We start from the raw sequence: 19168 nt of genomic DNA on the forward strand, positions 1-19168 counted from the left end.
AAAACACTGTTTTCTTTCATGCCTTGCTGTTTGACTGCTTGTTAACCAGTCATTATCTGCAAGGACAATGCTTTGAGAGGAGGATGGAGGAGCTGCTATTCAGTGACTGTATTAGGCAGTGCACTAAGTGGAGTTGGCAGGGCTTGTATCTCATACTGATATGCCTGCTATAGTTCCTTGCTCATTAAGCTCTTTGTTAGTTCCTTCTCCTCTTCCTCCCCCTGCTCTCCATTTCCCTCCAGAAATCTAACCTTTCTGCTGGGTTAAATTCAGATTCTGAAATGTGCTGGAGGAGGATGAAATCTGGCCTGTGATGAACTGCTGGCTCATTAATGCGCTTGAGTAGCACAGGGAAGGTGCTTGTAGCTGTGCATGCCTTTGCCTAGGCTGCTGCTCTTGATGCACTATAAATAGACACCCCCTTGAACCTTCATTGTCACTTTGTCTTTGGTACCAGACTGGTAGATGGAGAGATATCAGCAATACTGGTAATTGATGAAATCACTGTAAAAATCAGAGCCATGACAGAGAACATTTTAAAAATCAGTTCATACCTTATATGTTTCCTGAGGACTAAACCGCAATTGCTAGTGTTTTGTCACACAGCAATCTGAATTCTTGTTTGCATCTCAAGAGCAAAGCTAGTTCTGCTTAGTTAATATTTAGCAAGATGAAAGCTTAGAAATGGAAATTTTTATAGATAGTCTTTTTTCTTTCACCACAGACTAGTAAATGATGATCCTTTGGTTAATAGTGTATTTGATTTCTGTTTTTTTTTGTTTCTTGGGAAAAAAGATTCACTTGGAACATTGAGGATTTTTCTCATCATTAAAAACTTCTTGATCCTTGAGCTGACATGTAGCTGTCATTCTTCTGGTCAAGGCACATTAAACAGAATTTGGGTCTTTGAAAGTATTCTTTTATTAACCAGTCACGTTCATGTCAATAGTACAGATGCTTCTGAAATTTGGCCAGACACTGCAGATATAGAAAGCAAGAGCATGGCCTGGAGCATAGACTTGAGACTTTTCACAAGGCCTGTTTTCTTAATGGTCTCTGATTTTTACATCTTAAAGTAATGAATATAAGCTAGGTGGTTAGCCTGCATTGTAAGCAGCGGTGTAGATGTAGCTCTTGCTATCTAAAATCTGCCCTCTGAAATGTGGCTATATGGAAGAGATGACACAGTTTTCAGTTACCTTCTCTGCTCTTCCCCTTCATTCCCCAAATTCAGCTCATAAAGGATGAGGAAGGGTGATGGTCTCTGTTTAAATGATGTCATGTATTTCAGGTTAGCTAAAATTGCAGTGAATTTTTTCAGTGTAGTTTTAGGATTTGGCCTTCCTATAAGCCATCCAATTCAAGAATCCCAAAGATATAAATAAAAGGTATATTTTGATAGGTGTGCTTAACCAAAAGAGAGCCAAAGAACCCTGTTGGATGTTGGCTTGCTGCTAACTCCAAAAATCTTGGCTCTTACTTCACTGCCAGATTCGTCAGACAGCCTCCCATGTGGCTTTTCAGCTTTGATGATTTGAAGGAAATTACTAAAAAATACAAATGATCTTTCAATATAAACATTCTCTACTTTTCTAAACCCTTTGGAATGCTGTGTTAACTGTTCACCTTAGATGAAGTATAACAGAAAGTTGTTAACCCTGCTGCTGTCCTTCACTGTGGAAGAACCATGTTAGACACAGTAAAATGCTGCAGTGTGTCAGAGGTGTTTGGGGAATGCAGCAGCTGTTTGCCTCTAGGCACAGTTAAGCTCTTTGCAAGGCCTCTGTTTTGGTGTTACCACTTGGGTATATATAGACATGTCCCTGTTGTTGTACCTGCTTTCACACACCTGGACCTTGCTGAATTTTTCTTCCAGCAGGGTGAAGTGCCAGTTGTAGAGCAGAGCTGGACAGGAGCATGTATTAGAGTAGTTATTACTCTGTGGGGCACCGGTTTTCTGATGCTTTGTGAGGGAGTCACCTGGTGCAGTAAAGGCATTCAGTTGTGTTTGAAGGCTGGGAACTTTGTCTTATTCTCTGCAACATGCTAAAGAAGGTGATGGTTTCAATAACCTTGTTTCAAAAGAGACAATTGATAGTGTTCATTTGTAAAAAATGTTGGGTTGCTGGAAAGTAGGAGGAGGAAGATGTAAGGAAGGAAGGTCTGCAGACTAAGCCTGCTTGCACGCACAGATGAGCCCAGGCATGAAGTGAAAGGAAAACTGAGCTCTTCATTATCTAATGCTCCCTTAGGGCAATAACAAACTCACTATAAAGTCAGCAAGCCCAGCCCAGGGGCTTGTGGAGAGGGAGCACATATTGTTAGAATATGGCTGGTGCTGGAATATTTCACTGCAAGTATAAAGCCATTTTTAATGCAAAATATTCCTCAAAGGAATTTGGTTTTGTAGCTTGCTATTCAAGAAGCTGCTTTCAGTCAATGTTCTGCCTTCTTCCAAGCAAAAGGCTGTGAAGTTAGATATTGTATGAACATAGTACAGTCTTTATTTTTCATACCTCTTACATGAGCTGAGATTATGCAGAGACCCTCCTTTTTGGAACTGAAAAAACACAAATGGAGAAGTTTACATCTCTCTGCTTTAGTATGTTGTAGCTTTTTAGCCTTTCTGTGGTGCTTAGTGACCACTCTATATCGGGTACTTCATTGTGGAATAAGTAAATAATTTTTATACTGAAAATTCAAATGCAGAATATATTTGTGTAAAAGCCAAATGATCTTCCTGGGACAAGGGATGGGGGATGTGGGAAAGCACATAATACAAACCTCCAGTGTCTCCCACTGATAGATTGGTTAGTATTTCTATAAGGAGCAGGGCTAGAAGATAAGGTGTTACTTCTGAGGTGGAAGCATTCATGGCATTGATTCAGCCTGCAGATGTTACATCAGTTGGTGGACTACTGTTTAGCATTGTGCAGGGAAGTGGAACTTTCCCATAAAAATAGAGGACTCATATCTCTCCTCTTTATTTGTATTCTTAGCATTTGCAGAGTCCAAGGTGATTCTTCATATAAGCAGTTTGACCTAAAATAAACTCTGTCTTCCACCTTTTCAATAAATTAAATGTCACTGCCAGTAGTTTAACCTCCAAGGTGGCTCTTGTTGAATGAATCTGATACCCGTTTTGATGCAAATAGCAGCAGTGAAGGAAAAGAAATATATGAGAGCCTGGAAAATGCAGTGGAGGGGAAGAAAATTTTCACCCCTTCCATGGAGCAGCCTTTATGTTTATGTTGTCAGCAAACCAAGCTGAGTTACAATCCTTCTGCTAATTGAGAATTGATGGAGAATTTTTGACTTTTTGTCTGTCTCAGATCTGGTTCTCTGGAGTGTTTGCAGTAGAGCAGCAAGTGGTGCAAATCCCATCCTTATCACTGTTTTGAAGTTTGTGTTTTACCCAGGTAAGACCAGGGTACCAATTCATTCTGATACATTCACAAAGTGCTGTAGAGGCATTGATGCTCAGCATCTTTGTGTAACGTGATTCCCGTTTTCCGGATGGAGTTCTGGAAATGTGTAACCACATCAAGGTAAAAGTGCAGTAAAGGACTGCAGTCAGCCTTACCCTTGAATTCCTTAGCTTTTAGGATGATGTCTGGCTCCCTCCCACAGAGTACATGAAGCACTCTCACTGTCTCAGAGATTCTTTGAACCCATTTCTGCTGCTTGTGGACCAATGCACAAAGAGGATGTTTAAGATTTTAATGTCCCACCCTGTCTCATCTCCTGTGGTAATGCTGCTTGTCCTTTTGTTCTTCTAACCCTGCAAGAACAGAAAGACGAAAACCAAACGGGGCACTGAAGTTGCTCTGGCAGCTTCTAATGTTGGTCTCCTGAACACAGAATCTTCAACTATAGCTCATCTGTAGAGTTTTTCTCTCTGAATGCTTTGGGAAATTGGCATTTGGGTGAGAGGACAAAATGGGGTCTCTAGTGTTTATGTGTTCAGAAATGAGTTAGAAAACAGTCACCTTGTTTTAACTCTGGAGGAGCTGAGTGAGTGTAGCAGAAAACTTGATAACCCTTACACACGCCCTGTGGCACTGCTGCCCAGGACAGTCTGACTGAGCACAGGAACACCAGGGCTTGAGCCCAAGCGCCACATCCCTGGGTTTTCCTGAGACTGAAATGCCGATGCATTTGTCAGACTGTCACCTTGTGTGGCTGAGGAAGAGATTGATGTTCAGGTCTGCTTTCCTGGGTGGTGTGGGGGCGATGCTGGTGAATTTGCACGCTTGTCCATGCCTCTCTCAGCCGAGAGAGAGGTCAGGCAGCAAAGCCAGCACCTGGCAAGCAGAGAGGAGGCTGGGTTGCATCCAGTGGCAGGCAGCTGCCCCACGATGCTGCCTGGTTGTGTCAACTAAATTGGTTGGAAAAATACGGGCAGGCAGTGGGGAATATGGGCAAAAATAAACATGAAACCACTGGGGTAAGATTCTTGCTATAGGTACCAAAATGTCAGCAGGTCCTCTGAATGTGCTTTCTTTTAACACTTGCAATCACAGATATTCTGCAAGTCATTTAGCACTTCATGGGAGAGTGGGGACAAAGTCAAAGCGTTTCAAATTACTGCAGAAACACTAACCCAGATTCATAATGAAGACTGAATTTTACGGGCTTCATTTCTTTGTTGTATAAGAAAACAGCATGTCTTCCAAAAAACTGTAGTCTTTGTATTTCAGCTACCAAATGAATTATGTGAGAGTTAAGTAGACCAAATCATTAGAGCTAAAATTAATTTCTGTATTTAACTTCTAAATTTAACGTCCAAAATTTTAAAATATGTTTATCATTATATATTTTTAGTAACATAGCTCTTCAAAGTTGCTGTCTAGCTAAAATTTATTTAATTCTTGTGTTTTATCTGCAATGGAGAAGGCAAGGAACTTTGGAGCTGGGATCCAGACTGCCTTTTTTCTCTTATTTGCAGCACTGTTGAGTAGGAAAAGGAGGAAAGCATCATGTCCGGAAGTATAGTGTTAATCTAATCTGAGGCTACAGAAAAGCATAAATTATTTAGTTACAGTGTTGCTGCAAAGTCGAGTTTGACTTACTTGAATGCTAAATGCAGTTGTTTCTCTCCCATCACATCCCTGCACAAGATGTAGTGTAAAGTGATCTGAAAACTATTAAGTATCTATTACTTCAGTGAGATCAATTAGCACGTTTGAACTTGGGATTTCAGCATTAATGATAAAACTTCAGCATTTATAATGTTTCTTGGCATTATTCTTTAATGTAGGTAATCTAAACTATCAGCTAGCTAATACCACTTTTGTCTCTGTGTGGGACACAGTTCACAATTGAAAGGGCAGAAAGCAGTATAGGAATGTAGCTGAAGCATCTTTACTGCCTTATTGTAGCTCTTGCCTTCCATTGCTCCAGAATACTTTGCTCTGGACAGAGGAAAGGGATGAATGCAGTGAGTACAGCAAGCGTGTTACATTTTCACAAGCAAACCAGTAGTGCCTTTAGTCAGGATATGGATGCAATAGTGTTGCAGTGTGTCTGGAATATTGTGTGACATGGTGAATTTCAGAGGTCCAGTCTGTATGAGCCCCCTTCTGTCAGCATTAAATACATAAGCTGTAAGCATGCTGGTCTGTTTCTGGTGGAATTTGTCTTTGAAGATGAGTTGTTAAGCCGTTTAGACCATGGTTTTTTGGTTATCAGAGAACCTACGTTTTTTAAATGTAGGCAAGCTAGACCTAATGTCTTAGGAAAATTCTGTCTTTAGGCACTACTTTTCTGCCTCCTTAAGCAATGTGAGCTGTCATTTTCTCTTACTCCCCTCTGACTTGCTGTGTACTCCTCCATTTATCTCTTCCTCCTACTCTCCACTTTGCATTTTGTTTCATGCTGCCTCCTATTCCTGGAACAGTCTCCCAGGCTCTGCTGCCAAATCCTCCCTCCCTTTCTCTGCTCTTGCGAACTGATTTCTTCCAGCAATCATTCCCAAGTTTACTTGACTAATTGTCTCTCTTTTGTAGCCTTTCTTTCTTACACCTGCTGTTCAGGTAATGTTTCTTAATGTGAGATAGTGCATATGGCAAGATAAAGGAGTGTATTTGCCACTATTTTGTTGAGCACTTTGTTTGCATTAGATCTTCATACAATAAAAAGTAATAAATTCCTGTTCTCATTTTGAGTGCAGAATTTTACACATAGTTCGCTATTTTCTGTATACTGTTAAAGAGCAGCCACATTTTATCTTAAAGTAGTTTCTAGGTTGTGGAGAATTAATGTCTGTATTACAGCAAGTGTTATCAGCTAGCCTGTCTGTATAGGCAAAGTTAAGTTGTGTTGATCAACCTGCATGAAATGAAAATAGAAAATGCTGGGCAAATCTGGTGGTGCTCAGTACCCCTGTCATCGCACAGCTGCAGTGCTGATTATGCCATGGCTGCTATCCCCCAGCATGGAAAAGCTCACAGAGGCAGGCACAAGATGGATCTCCTTGATGTTTCTAAACCAGTTTGTGTCTGTTTCTTTGTGGAACAAGTCTTTCCACAAAAACAAGCATAAGACCCACCATATTAATAGCACTGTGTTGGTAAGTGATTATGTTGTTGTATACAAGTGGTGCATCAAGTTACTGTGCTTTTTTGCAATGCATTTTACCAATTGAATACCTTGTACCAGGCTAAACCAAAAGAAATGTGCTCTCTGTCCTACTGAAGACCTCACCAGACAGGCAGATGCACATTTCTACTTGGAGAGAATTTTGCTTTTCTGGCAGTTCTCTTCTTTCTGTTCCAACTGAGATAATGCAATTGAATCACTGATTTAAAAAAAATAAATTATTGGGATTTCCTGTTTTCAGTTCACTTATTTGAACTAAACTGAAGGTTTATTAAGAAAGCCAAAAAATCCCTGAAAACATTAGTGTTGCATTAGACTAAGTTTCATAATAAACTGTGTTCTGAATGCTTTTTTTTTCTAAAGTCCTGCTTCTGATATCACCTGTCCTTGTCTCTTACTGCTACGTGTGAAACAGAAATAGTTTCATAATTGTTTTATCCTGTAAATACTTACAAAAGCTTGTAAAATGGCACAGACTATTATCTTGACTCAAAGGTTAAGCATGTTTTTTCATTATCAGAACCTACAAGTGAAGTTAATATTAAATTTCTTAATTGAAAAAAAATTTCATGCTTCAACACATGAACAGTTTCCATGTAAATAATAATAATAATAATAAAAATCAGTTTTAAGTAGTTGATTGAATTTCATTGGTCATTTTACTACTACCTGTAAATTTGGGAGAAGAGTCCCCAAGACAGCAGAGTTAATCTCCAAAACCTGTAACTGGGCACCTTGCAGTTTTCAATATGCAGATCAGTTTAACTTCAGCTGCAGTCCAAAACAGATTTTTTTAAAAATTTTGCTCAAAACTCTTGAGCTTTCCTGACAAAACTTCAGTTTTATCGGTGGGTAGATTTGATTGCAAATATGGCAGCTTTTTTTCCTGAGTTGTCCTGGGTACTGTTAATTAGGATGTTAATGAGGTCCTGGGCTTAATTCTGCATGAATAAATATTTTCAAGATGCAGTGTTTGGTAGCAGAAAAAATCCTACTTGTAAACAGTTGACAAATTAAAAATGTAAGAATATAGCACCCACTCTAGTAATTAAGTCTAGAAAAAGGGAGAGAAATAACCTAGTGGCATATAATTACAGTGCATCTAAAAATTAATATATTTGAGATATATCTCTTTTGAAGAGTTGTGTTTCTGTGAGTTGCTTATCTAGAAACAAGGGGAAACAGAAGGTTCAGGGTTGAAATTGTTTGTGTAGTGAGCATGACATAGTGTAAAGTGTGGAAATAAGTGTGTGTTGCCTGCGATTTTGTAGCAATTGCAAACACAGATGGTTTGAGAGAAAATTAAATAATTCCACCCACACGAAGACAGGGAAGTCTAACAATAGGCACAACACGCTGTTTCTCTAGCAGTCCCTGTCCTCCTGTCGCTTACACATCTTCTGTCTGTGGAAAGAAACAGTGTGTGAAGCTGCTGTGGGGTCCATCAAGGCCATAAGGACCACATGAGGCTGGAGCTGCCTTGCCCCACCGTGCAGGGACCTCCATCCACCCTCTGCTGGCACAGGCAGCATCCCCAGCAACAGCACCCAAACAGCACCACTGCAGAGGCAGGCAGTGATAGGTACCAGGGTCAGCCTGGAGTGCCATCACCAGGTGAGTGCACAGGGACCAGTCAGCTCAGCGAGGCAGAACATACTTGTGGCATGCCTTGGGTCTGACCTGAGCTCAGGTGCAGCTCACAGCTCAGGAGGTGGAGGCTGGTCAGGGCATTCAGAGGCTCTTGGTGGGTGCAGCACCCCCATTGAGATCTATTTGAGATCATACTGCTTGTGAAAAAGCAAATAATGACTTTTCATTGCACAGATGGTTGTGAAGGCTTGGAGAGGGCAAAAGAGCACTTTGGACTTGCTCCTGTCTTGTAAAAACCAGGCCTCCAAACCATTGTCTCTCCCAGCCTGTGTAATCTCCAACAACCTCAATTCATGCCTTTTCCACTCATTTTACTTTTCTTCCCATTGCTTGTTTTTACTCTTTTTGCCTGGCCAGTTTTACAGCTTCCTTATATCACTTTTGTCTCTCTCTCTCTTTCTTTTTTTTTTTTTTACAGGAGTTTGCATTGTGTTAAAAGCTGTTTTGCAATAGCCAAGCCAGCAGAAATGTGAATATTTTGTTTTCTGAGTCCAGGAGATTTACTTATTTCAATCACACCAAGATAATAAAGACTTGGATAATTATATACTGCAAAGGCTGGGAGATACACTGTCAATGTTCCACTGGGTGGAAGTCTTGTGAGTAGAACATCTCAGTTGAAGGCAGGTAGGAGGGAGCTGCTGTACACAGCTGGGGAACATCTTCTTTTACAAGCCCAGCAGATTCTGACCCTGAATTTTAATGCAAGTAAAATTCACCAGAACAGGTGAGCACAAGAGCTTTTCTGAGGTTTTAAGATTTGCTAGAGTGTGCTTACAGTTTTCTGGTGTCAGTTTGAACAAACTTTCAGTGTAATGGTATTAAACCTGTTCCCTACTGTAATATGTTCCTAGATAAAACAGTTTGTAAAATATTATCTCCTATGTGTTATCTGACAGGAGGAAGCAACTGAATATAGAAGATCAGCCTCTTGTTAATTAAGGTGAAATTTTCTAAGTCCTCATAGGAAGAATGGTTAGGCTGCTTTCATAACCATTACAGATAAACTTTCATAATATACATTCTATAGTACGACACTTCAGCTCTGATTGAGACTGAATTTTCTTGGTTTTGCCACAGTTTGACTGCATTTCCCCCACTTGATTAAGTTACTTAGGAGATATCGCCAGAGAAGACATTTTGCTTTCTTCAGCAGAATAGTTGGTCTGAATTGTGATAAGCAGGGAGAATGAGAGAATGGAAATGAGATTCTTGTCCATATCTAATGCGGAAGGAACTGCATCTATTTCCTGTTCCCACAGTTGAGTTGGAGATGTTCTGCCATGATAGAGCTTAAGTGTTGATTCCTGGTGAAAGGAGGAAGCTGAAGATGGTGTATTCCCTCCCTTTGGGGTGACTGAAAAATTCACTTTCCACCTGGGGGGGATTGCCTTTGTGTTGCAAGGCTCTAGCCTGCACTGCCTCTGGCTCTGTCCCACAGCTCCATGTGCCTGGGTGCAGAGAGGAGCTGCTGTCTCATTATCCTCTGGTGTGGGAAAAGGGTTGGGGTCAGCAGGCTCAGTCCTGTGTGTCAGGAAAGACACAAAACAGAAGGAGAGGTATGGCCAGAAGGAAACTGCTGTTCTTGTGGTGGCCTGATCCCTAGATTTTGAAGGCTCAGTACCACGTGAAATGAAGGAAAGGAAATGTCCCTTCAGTTATCTCTGAGAAAAGTGTCTCCTTTCTCTCCTATGAGCAGTTGCATTACAGAGACCTGTGCGTCCCTAGAGCAGTTACATCCCCTCAGCTGGTAGAAAGCTCTGACTTGTGTGAGTGCTTCCACTGCTACAATACTTGTAGTCTTTCCTTTTCATTTCAGCAGAGGTGTGCAGCTGCCAAGCTACATATTATTTTTATCAAGCAGCATCAGTAACTGCTGAAGGCTGAAATTTTATTTGTTTGATTTTTAAACAATTCTTCAGGTTCCTTATTTGCAGATCTGCTTCTTAAGCGGGCTGAAAGTACAAGACAACAAACTGTTTTCCCTTCCCAAATTTGTCCTATACTGAGGTTGTGAAACTTGTTGAGGCTTGTGCTTCTGACATTTAACTTGAGGGAATACCTCAGTGTAAAAGTTTGAAATTCCCTTGCATTGGAAAATGAGTCAGGTCAGTTGTAATGACCCTAAGCAGTGAGTGTATTATGATGTGGAGAAGGCAGGGAGCTGAAAACCAGATTTCCTGGAAGCTTTTATGAGGAGGACCTTTTTGTTTTCAGGGGATTGTATTGGTTCATGTTGCTAACAGGCAGTGCTGGGCCATACCTCTATCAACTGGCATGGGAAGAAGTAAACATATTGTTTATTTTTTTGTAATATAAAAGAGCAAGAGAACAAAGGTGTGCTGCAAACGAAGGTATCCATCATGTATCCACATACCAAGTACCTTGCAGGAGTTACTGGATCTCTGTGCAGCCCTCTGCAAAGCTGGCCTGGAGCCGGTCTCTGTGAGATCTCTGCCTTCATGTTGTCTTCAGACTTCACTGCACTGGCACAAGGGTCGATTCAAGGCTGGAGCTGGGTTTCCATTAGGCTGGGATGAGAGGAGCACGCAGATCTGTTTGTTGCTTTTGCAGAAGGTGTGACGTTGCATACCTGTCTAAGGGTGATAATAAAAGAATTAAAGTAATTATTACTTCATTGCACAGGTCCTCTCTTATATCAGACTGTCACATTTCAAGCCTGCTGGCCAGCTGGCAGCTTTCTGGCTCAGCACGGCTCTGTACTGAGAGGCTTTCCCTGCATGGGGACTTGCCCAAGCAAAACACAGAGCTGGCTGGAGGCTGCAGCCCTGTCTGTCAGAGCAGCATGGGCACCATTAGTGTTTCTTGCCTCTTTGATCTGAATTTTGTATTCCTTAGGCAGTCTCTCATGGCAGGATTCGACTGGCAGTGGATGTTAGCTGAAACACATGGCCAGAGCCCAAAAATGAGCATGGCAATTTCATTGCAATGTGGCTGTAATTTCCACAATATTTTTTTTACCCAACATGTGAAATAAAAGCAGCATTCATTCTCCTGAGCTTTCTACTAATTCTTTTGCTGTGTGGCTTGCTGTGTTTTGTTGACACTAACCAGGTTCCCCATCTTTGTGAGAGAGGGGCTGTACCTGGGGGCCTGGCACACAAATACCACCACAGACAAAGAGGGGGCTGTGGTATCTCAGAATGGAGCAGACTAATGAGGAATTTTGTGTCATGATGACACCATTAAAGTGGAATGGGTTGGAAAATCAATCAGATTCCTTCTCTGATTACTGTGTAACTCAATTACTGGAGTCTCCCTAGGGCCCAAGGCAACAACCATCTCACAGGAAGTGCAGAAGAAAGGCCTCTGAAATAGAGCTATTGTGGACTAAGGCAAGATCTTGCTGCTGTGCATTCCAGATGGAGAGATTATATTATGAATAATGAAAAGGGCTGGGGATGTGTACTGGTGACACTGGGGTTTGGGTGGTGAGACCTTCTGTAGCTCAGCTAGGAATGCAGTGACAGTTCTTGATAAAGGTGTCAGATGATACCCAGTATCTTCCATGTGCCTTGGCAAGAATGTACCAGCAGCCCCAAATACTTACATTCTGGTCAGTGGTTTTGGATAAGTGCTGGTCCTGAGCGTTTGTACTGATCTCCCACAATCATTTCCAAGCACTGGAAATATCTGGAGATCAGATGTTAAAACCACAGGGTTGGGCTTGTTGTCTTGCTTTCATATCACATCATTTGCCATGTGGCTTAGCAGCTGATAATTCACAAAGCAGTTTATGTTTCACATTAACACTGTGTATCATTAGGAAACAGAACATCTAAGTTTGATGAAGCCTTTGTCTTAATGCTGGTGATCTGTAGGATAGCTGACCTTACAGCTGTGATGCTCTCTGGTCTAGAGATGCTTTTCTGGCAGGACAGGTGCCTGCTGAGCCTGTGTCCTTGGACCTCTGAACACTTCATTCTTGCTGTGCATTCTGACTGCTGTATCCCACAATTCATACTAAGGCAATCCTGGCAGGATTTCAGACTGGACCTCAATTTATCTAGAAACCTGGTTTTTTTGTGGTGCTATATTCCCAGGAGTTTGATGTCAAAAGAGGACACAGGTATTTTCTTTTCCTTTAAGAGGGAATAATTTACACTGTAATTCTTTTTTTTCCTTTCTTTCTCCAGTATAGATATTTCTCAGCTTTTCTGGTATGACTGGTTTCTGACAGCTCTCTTGCCTTTTAATATAAATTTTGTTCAGTTTATTTGTTTGTTGCCTTTTTTTTCTCTTTTCGTTTGAACCTAAACCAGCTGATGCAGTCCCCAAAGAAAGAAATGCATCCCGTGCCAGCTGGCATGCCCTCTGGCTGTGAAGCCTTGTTAAAGAGATGGGAGCTGACAGATTCTTGAGCAGCAATCTGATACAGGCCTTTTTTTTTTAATTTGTTTTTTTGAGCTCACCCATGTAACAAATGGGGGCTTGTTTGGGAGCTTCGCTAGAGGCTTGAATGGAATCATTGTTATCAAAACACTGCTGTGATTCAGAAGTGCCCAGCAAAGGGGGTTCTTCTCCCTAGTGCCCCTCAGCTGGGCACTGCAGGTGTGGCAGCCTAGCTTAAACTCTGGTTTCATTCTTATTCTACAGAATAATCCAGTTGTCCTGTGATTTGCATCTTTAAACTGATAACTGGGAAACTGAAACTACTTCTTTACAAAACAGAGTCAGTTCAAAAGTAAAAATTAAGTTGGAAAAATTAATGAGTGCAACCAGGGAAGAAAAGTGTTTTCCATGTTGATGCTTTGGGGATAATGAATTGTAAAAGTAGAACCTTGCCAGGCTTTTGCATAAGTTAACATCTTGATTTTCTTACTATTACCCTGGTGTTTAGATTACAAATTCTACTCCAGAAACTTGTTTGGAAATTCGTAGAAGTAACACTTGGACTCCTGAGTTCCTCTTCACATTATTTTCTACTGCAAAAACAACTTTATGTCTAATGCATGTTAAGATAGTGAATCTTTAAATCCAAAATAGGTTTGATTTTTCTATTTTATTTAGTGGGATTGAAAAGCAAAAGGAAGTGAGTTATTTTGGAAGGTAACAACTTGGAATTCTCAGGTTTCTCAAACAAAATTGACTATTATTGGAATGTGAGTGAAGTGTTCAGAATGAATTTGTTACACAGGAGTAGAATGAAGATCACTTCTCATATATGTAGCATTGTGATATGCATGGAGCTGTGTATTACTGTTTTACAAGGAATTAATCTCATAAAAAAGATACAGAATTTTTTGTATGTTTCTATTTTACCTCTCTCTGGCCTGCTGAATTCTGTCTCTGCTGGCTTCTGCCTCTCTGCAGCTTTGGAGCTGTAATGCCAAGCAGGAAGGTGGTAACATTGGGGTCTTCCTTGCAGAGTCAGTACGATGGGAAGGGCTTGTTGTGGGGGTGGAAAGGCTATTTTCCTGGTTGCTTTTGGAAGGTGGCACATGTTTTTGGATACTGTGCTGATACAGTGGAATTCCTGGTGTATTACAGGTACTCGAGATGTTCTATGCTCTGTCTAGGGAATCATATATTCAAAATCAGTAGCAAGAAAAATCTATACAAGTTCTGTTTTTCACATCTTTGTATAGTTATTTCTCACTTTTTCTCCCCTGTCCTTTTTTCCAGTAAAAAGTTAATAGTATATAGAGACAAAACTGAAAGATGATCAGTTGTCTGTGATGAAGAAAACACATCTTGTTGTTGCTGACTGAGGTGAATTTCCAAAGCCAGCTCTGTCATTACAGAGGACCATTTGAGAATGGAGACCCAATCCATTTGGAATCTTCGGAACAGGAATAATTCTACTAAAAATCCAGGAATAAATCTACTAAAAATTCTACTAAAAATCCATCTGCTGTGTTGCAGTGCAACCTTCAATAAGTTTTGCTGTGTCTCAGTTTCTCCAGTGGAAAATTATATGTGTGATATATTTTACATTGACAGTCTACAGCTATTCTGAAAACCTCATCAGGGCTAAGGTTTCATTGTGCACTACACAAACCAGTCCCTGCTCTGCTGGGCTTCTAGCAGAGGAGTTGTTTGAGATAATACTTAATGATCATCGTAAGGCTTGTGTAAACGGCACTCTGACTCTCTTCTGTCTGCTATCATAAAGTTAGCAGTATTACATCTCTTCATATAAAATCTTTGTGGTTTTTGTCTCTGCTTCAAGATGCACCAACAGTTTGGAAAACAGCCTGGTGGGAGTCTTTAGAGTGGGACTTTTTGGCCTCATCTATGAGCTGATAGTTTTCCTGACTCAGAAGGATTTTTTTTCTGTCTAGTAATACATATTACAAAATAAGCATCTGTCTCACAAGTAGTTCCTTTCCTGATGGAGCTAACTGTTAGAAACCCCTGGCTTTATTATAGAAAAGAACCTTATGCATGCCTTAAACTCATAGACAAGCTAGTCTTCTCATATTCTTTGTTTTATCAGGATGGTAGTAACAGAAAAGCTTAAAAATGAGAGGAATGGAGAAAGGATGAAGATACTTCCATTAGTATTATTTGCTATTGCTTTTCTGTGCCTCCTGTTGTTGTAAGTTGTGCCAGTTGAGCAGGTGGTTAGAGGGTCTGTATGTGGTGGAGCACATCTGCAGGAGTTGGGGGGTGACTAAAAAGGCTTTTTAAAGAAAAAAGGTGGTTTAATTTTTACACAGAGCTCATCGTGAGCATGACTGACTTGGTGAGTAATGTCTGGCATTGAGGGTATTCTTGTATTGTTCTGGGGGAGACAGTAGGTGTGCCCCAAAAATGTGCTCATATCCCAGGTAAGGCATCAGGATATTGCTGTGGGTAAGTCACACTGCTGGTAAGGGAGAGAAGACTCTTCTGAGTTTTACTTTATTTTTAAACCAAGGAGAAGTTTAGTTAGTTTCTCTGGTGTTTGTTTTGGATTGTTTGGTATTTGTTGGCTTTGTTGGTGTTTTTTCCTGGAAAAATAACAACATATGGTGAAATAGTCTGCTGCCATGAACACAAAGCAGGAGGTGAGAGAGCTTCGTAACAAGAGGCTTTCATGTATTTGAGACCAACCCAAGTTTGTGTCGTGCTGCTGGTGATTTAAAACTGGCTTCATGTTCTTCAGTGTCATATGAGAGAAGGCGATGAAGGTTTCAGGAGATGTTTCATCTCCAACTGCCACTGAATCAGTTGGCAACCATTAAGTGTACGTGGGAGCCTGTGCCCCCCGCCCTCTGCCTGAGGAATGATGCTGCTCCAGAGCTGTATTTTGAGACCTTTGGAAGAAAGTGAGTTCCCAGGACAAATGGGGCAGCCTTGCAGAAAGCGCTCTCTCCTCCTCTTGTTAGCTTTGAAATATAGGCTAGAATAAAAAGGGTTTCATGTTTTCTGTTCAGTGGCTTGCAGAAAGCTGGGGGAAGGCCAGGTACTTGGCTCTGTTTGCTTTAGTGTGTGAGAATCTCACCCAAGGTGAATGTTGAGTTGCTGTGCACTGTCGGGACCTTTCTTCCAAAGGCCATTGTGGTTGTTCTGTCAAGCTCCCACACAAATGGGGTGTGACACTTCCCAGGGAACGGACCTGCTGATGGGCGAGTGATGCTGCCCACCTATCCCCTGCTAGTCCTGCTATTTCGTCTCAAACCAGTTAAATACTAAAGTCATACTGAGAATTTACTTTTTCTTTTTAAATTGCAGGATGCAAAGAGAAGCTGCCATGATGTGAATGTGAAACAGCTAAATGAGAAACAGGACACCTGGGAAGGCTGAGCTGAAACTGCTTGTGCACAGAATGACAGACTGATTTGCTGTTGGAGACGAGATTCTGGAAACCTTGCTCCTCCAAAGATTTCTGAGTGAGAGGAGAGGAGCCCGAGGAAGCACACAGAAGAGCGATGGGAATTGAGGGCCATGGTTACCTGAGATAAATGGCAGATCTCTGGGAGTCTCGCCTTGTAGCTGTTTGCTTTAGCTTTTTCCCTCTCTGCAGCTGCACTTCGTTTGTGAGCTGCTGCTGGGTACTGCCACGGCGGCACTGGAGATTCCAAGCGCGACGTGGGTCCAGCGTGTGAGGAGGGGGTGAGCCGCCCGCCTCACCATGATTCAGCTGTGGAAAGTGGTGCGGCACGTGCGACAGCTGGAGCTCCACAGATTGATCCTGCTGCTCATTGCCTTCAGCCTCATCTCCATGTGCATCCTGGCTTATTACGTCACTAACAGTCCCAAAATCAAGGAGCCACCACCCCTGCCCTTCAGTGACTGCAGCAACCAGCACCGCATTCTGATCCCACCGCAGGCCAGCTGGAGGCTCACGAAATCTGTGGACACCTCACGCACAGACCCTGTGGTGCTCGTCTTTGTGGAAAGCATTTACTCCCAGCTGGGGCAGGAAATAGTGGCCATCCTGGAATCCAGCCGCTTTAAATACAGGACAGAGATCGCCCCTGGCAAAGGGGATATGCCCACCCTGACTGACAAAGATAGAGGACGCTATGCTCTAATTATCTATGAGAACATCCTTAAATATGTGAATCTAGATGCTTGGAACCGAGAGCTGCTAGACAAATACTGTGTAGAGTATGGAGTGGGAATTATAGGCTTTTTCAAAGCTAATGAGAACAGCCTGCTCAGTGCACAGCTCAAGGGTTTCCCCCTTTTCCTACATTCCAACTTGGGGCTGCGGGACTATCACATCAATCCTAGTGCTCCGCTGCTCTACGTCACCCGGGCTAACGAGGTGGAGCAGGGTCCTCTGCCTGGTGATGACTGGACTGTGTTTCAGTCAAACCACAGCACCTATGAGCCAGTGCTGTTGGCCAGCACAAAATCCTCGGAGTCCATTCCTCACCTGGCTACTCACAAAGCATTACATGCCACAGTGATGCAGGACCTGGGTCTGCATGATGGGATCCAGCGGGTTCTCTTCGGCAATAACCTCAATTTTTGGCTGCACAAACTCATTTTCGTGGATGCCATTGCCTACTTGACTGGCAAACGCCTCTGTCTCACGCTTGATCGCTATATCCTTGTTGACATCGATGATATATTTGTGGGAAAAGAGGGCACTCGCATGAAAGTGTCTGATGTAGAGGTAAAATGCTAGAGTAGATACCTCCAGAAGTTCTGGACAGATTTTGTGTGTGCGTGGTATACCGGGAAAGTCAAGGTGGCATTTAATTTGAGGGAAAGCATTGATTGCTGCAGTCATACAGAGAATTAGCCTGCAAAGATGCTGAGGCACCATGTGTGATGCTCTCAACATTTGCAGGTTTAAATGGAGCACTTTAGGAGCTGGCCTCTCTCAGTTTAAGAGGAAGATGCCTGTGGTAGTATATCCTGTCTCCTCTTTAATGTAAGGACCAAGTATATGCAGGTTTCCTATGCCAACCTATTTGTAGCTGTAAATTCTGCTGTTCAAAAGGAAAAGGCAAGTTGTGTTAGAACAGAAGAATGTATTAATAATATTATTATTATTATTACTAGTGATATGTATAAGCTGTATATATTATATTGCAAAAGCGTAGGCCAGGCCATCCAAACTGATGTAGCCTATATTTTAGCCATCTAGTTTTTCAGCACACAACTAAATTGGGAAAGGAAGAGTTTTCTCTTACCCTTTGCATTCTTCTCATGTCTGCCACCAGCAACCCTCATCCCTGAGCAGGGAATATCAACAAATTCACCAGAGAAACATGATCAGACCAAGCCTTCATGAGAACCATCTCTGTGGCCTCATGATTGAGAAAGAGAGATGCCAGCTTTGTGGTTTGCTTTCCTTGGCAGTTCCTGGAATAATACAGTGACCTATTAGGAAAGGTTATAGGTAAGAGACAGACTTTGTGGAGGAGAGGGAACTAAGACAGGCAAAGATAAAAATAAGTTGGCAAAAGGTAACAGGCTTAAGTGCTCCTGAATCTCTGTGACCTTGAAAGAACGTGATAGTGTTCTGCTAAGTCTGATCCATGTGCATGTGATGCTTCATGGAGCCAAGCGCCCTTTGTATCTCGCCCATCAGTTGTGGTTTGTAGCCATTGAGGCAGGTGCACTGCCTGTTTCTCAGGTGTGCTGAGGTTGTTCATAGGTGCATACTCTGGATTCCCATTCAGAACTTGCCCTCAGGTGAGTCCTGGACGGTACCAGCCATGATGATGGTATGTGACAGCAACTGCTTTAGCATGTTCCCAAAACATCTTCAAGGTGAAGCACCCTTTAAATTTACATCCAAGGCACAAAATATTTGAGGCAAAGGTGTAAGAAGAATACTGTTGTACAAGTTTGGCCCCTTACCTGAACCTTGTCTGTTGAATATTCCCAAGAGTCCTCTTCCACGTAGGACTTCCCTAGGACTCTTACCACCTTTCCTACATGTTTTATGCATCTGTGCAGGGTATGTCTTAGCTCATCTCCAAAGTTTTAGGACTTCAAGGTTTTATGTTGTATTTCTTTAAGGAAAATGCTAACATTTTCTTAATTTCACTGTAGTGTCCCTGTGTTTTGAAGTGCTGAAATGTTCTAAAAGAGCTTTTTTTCTTCTTTTGTGAAGAATCACAATCTTATCTTGGTCATGAGCAGGCCCTACACCCAGTAGTCCAAACCAGCAGAGATTCTCACCTCTGTAGTGTTTGTGCAGGTTACAGACCCATGTGGGAAGACAGGATAGGTGGCCAAAGCTCGTGGGAACAAAGGCTTCTCTACTAATGTTAAAAACAAACACAGACAAGATTATTCCAAAAGATGCTTTGTTTGGGTTTTAACAGGGTGAAATGGAGGAATAATCTGTGATCAGTAAGCAGAGAATCTCAGGCAAAGCAGATAAAACCCAGATTTATCCATTTAAAAGAAGCTCTGATTGCAGAGCCATGCGAGGTTAATGAATTTTTATTTTTTAAAAGCGAGAAATAACTACATGGATTTGTTGATAGTCTCTCACCGTGGG

The 19168-nt window shown here is 41.9% G+C and overlaps 1 protein-coding gene across 5 annotated transcripts in view; it reads left to right on the forward strand.

Annotated features, from left to right (window-relative positions):
* Positions 1-19168, forward strand: part of NDST2 (N-deacetylase and N-sulfotransferase 2) — a 131936-nt gene that overhangs the window by 90159 nt on the left and 22609 nt on the right. For 3 of the 5 annotated variants that reach the window (XM_058842071.1, XM_058842069.1, XM_058842074.1), the window contains one exon: positions 15931-17323. In XM_058842071.1, coding sequence (XP_058698054.1) covers positions 16331-17323 — 993 coding nt within the window. In that variant the 5' untranslated portion in view covers positions 15931-16330. Of the gene's footprint in view, positions 1-3332; positions 3420-15930; positions 17324-19168 lie in introns of all 5 variants that reach the window. The other 2 variants (XM_058842070.1, XM_058842073.1) reach the window with 1 other exon arrangement.

The sequence above is a fragment of the Poecile atricapillus genome, chromosome 6 (assembly GCF_030490865.1).
Source record: "Poecile atricapillus isolate bPoeAtr1 chromosome 6, bPoeAtr1.hap1, whole genome shotgun sequence".
Lineage (NCBI taxonomy): Eukaryota > Metazoa > Chordata > Aves > Passeriformes > Paridae > Poecile > Poecile atricapillus.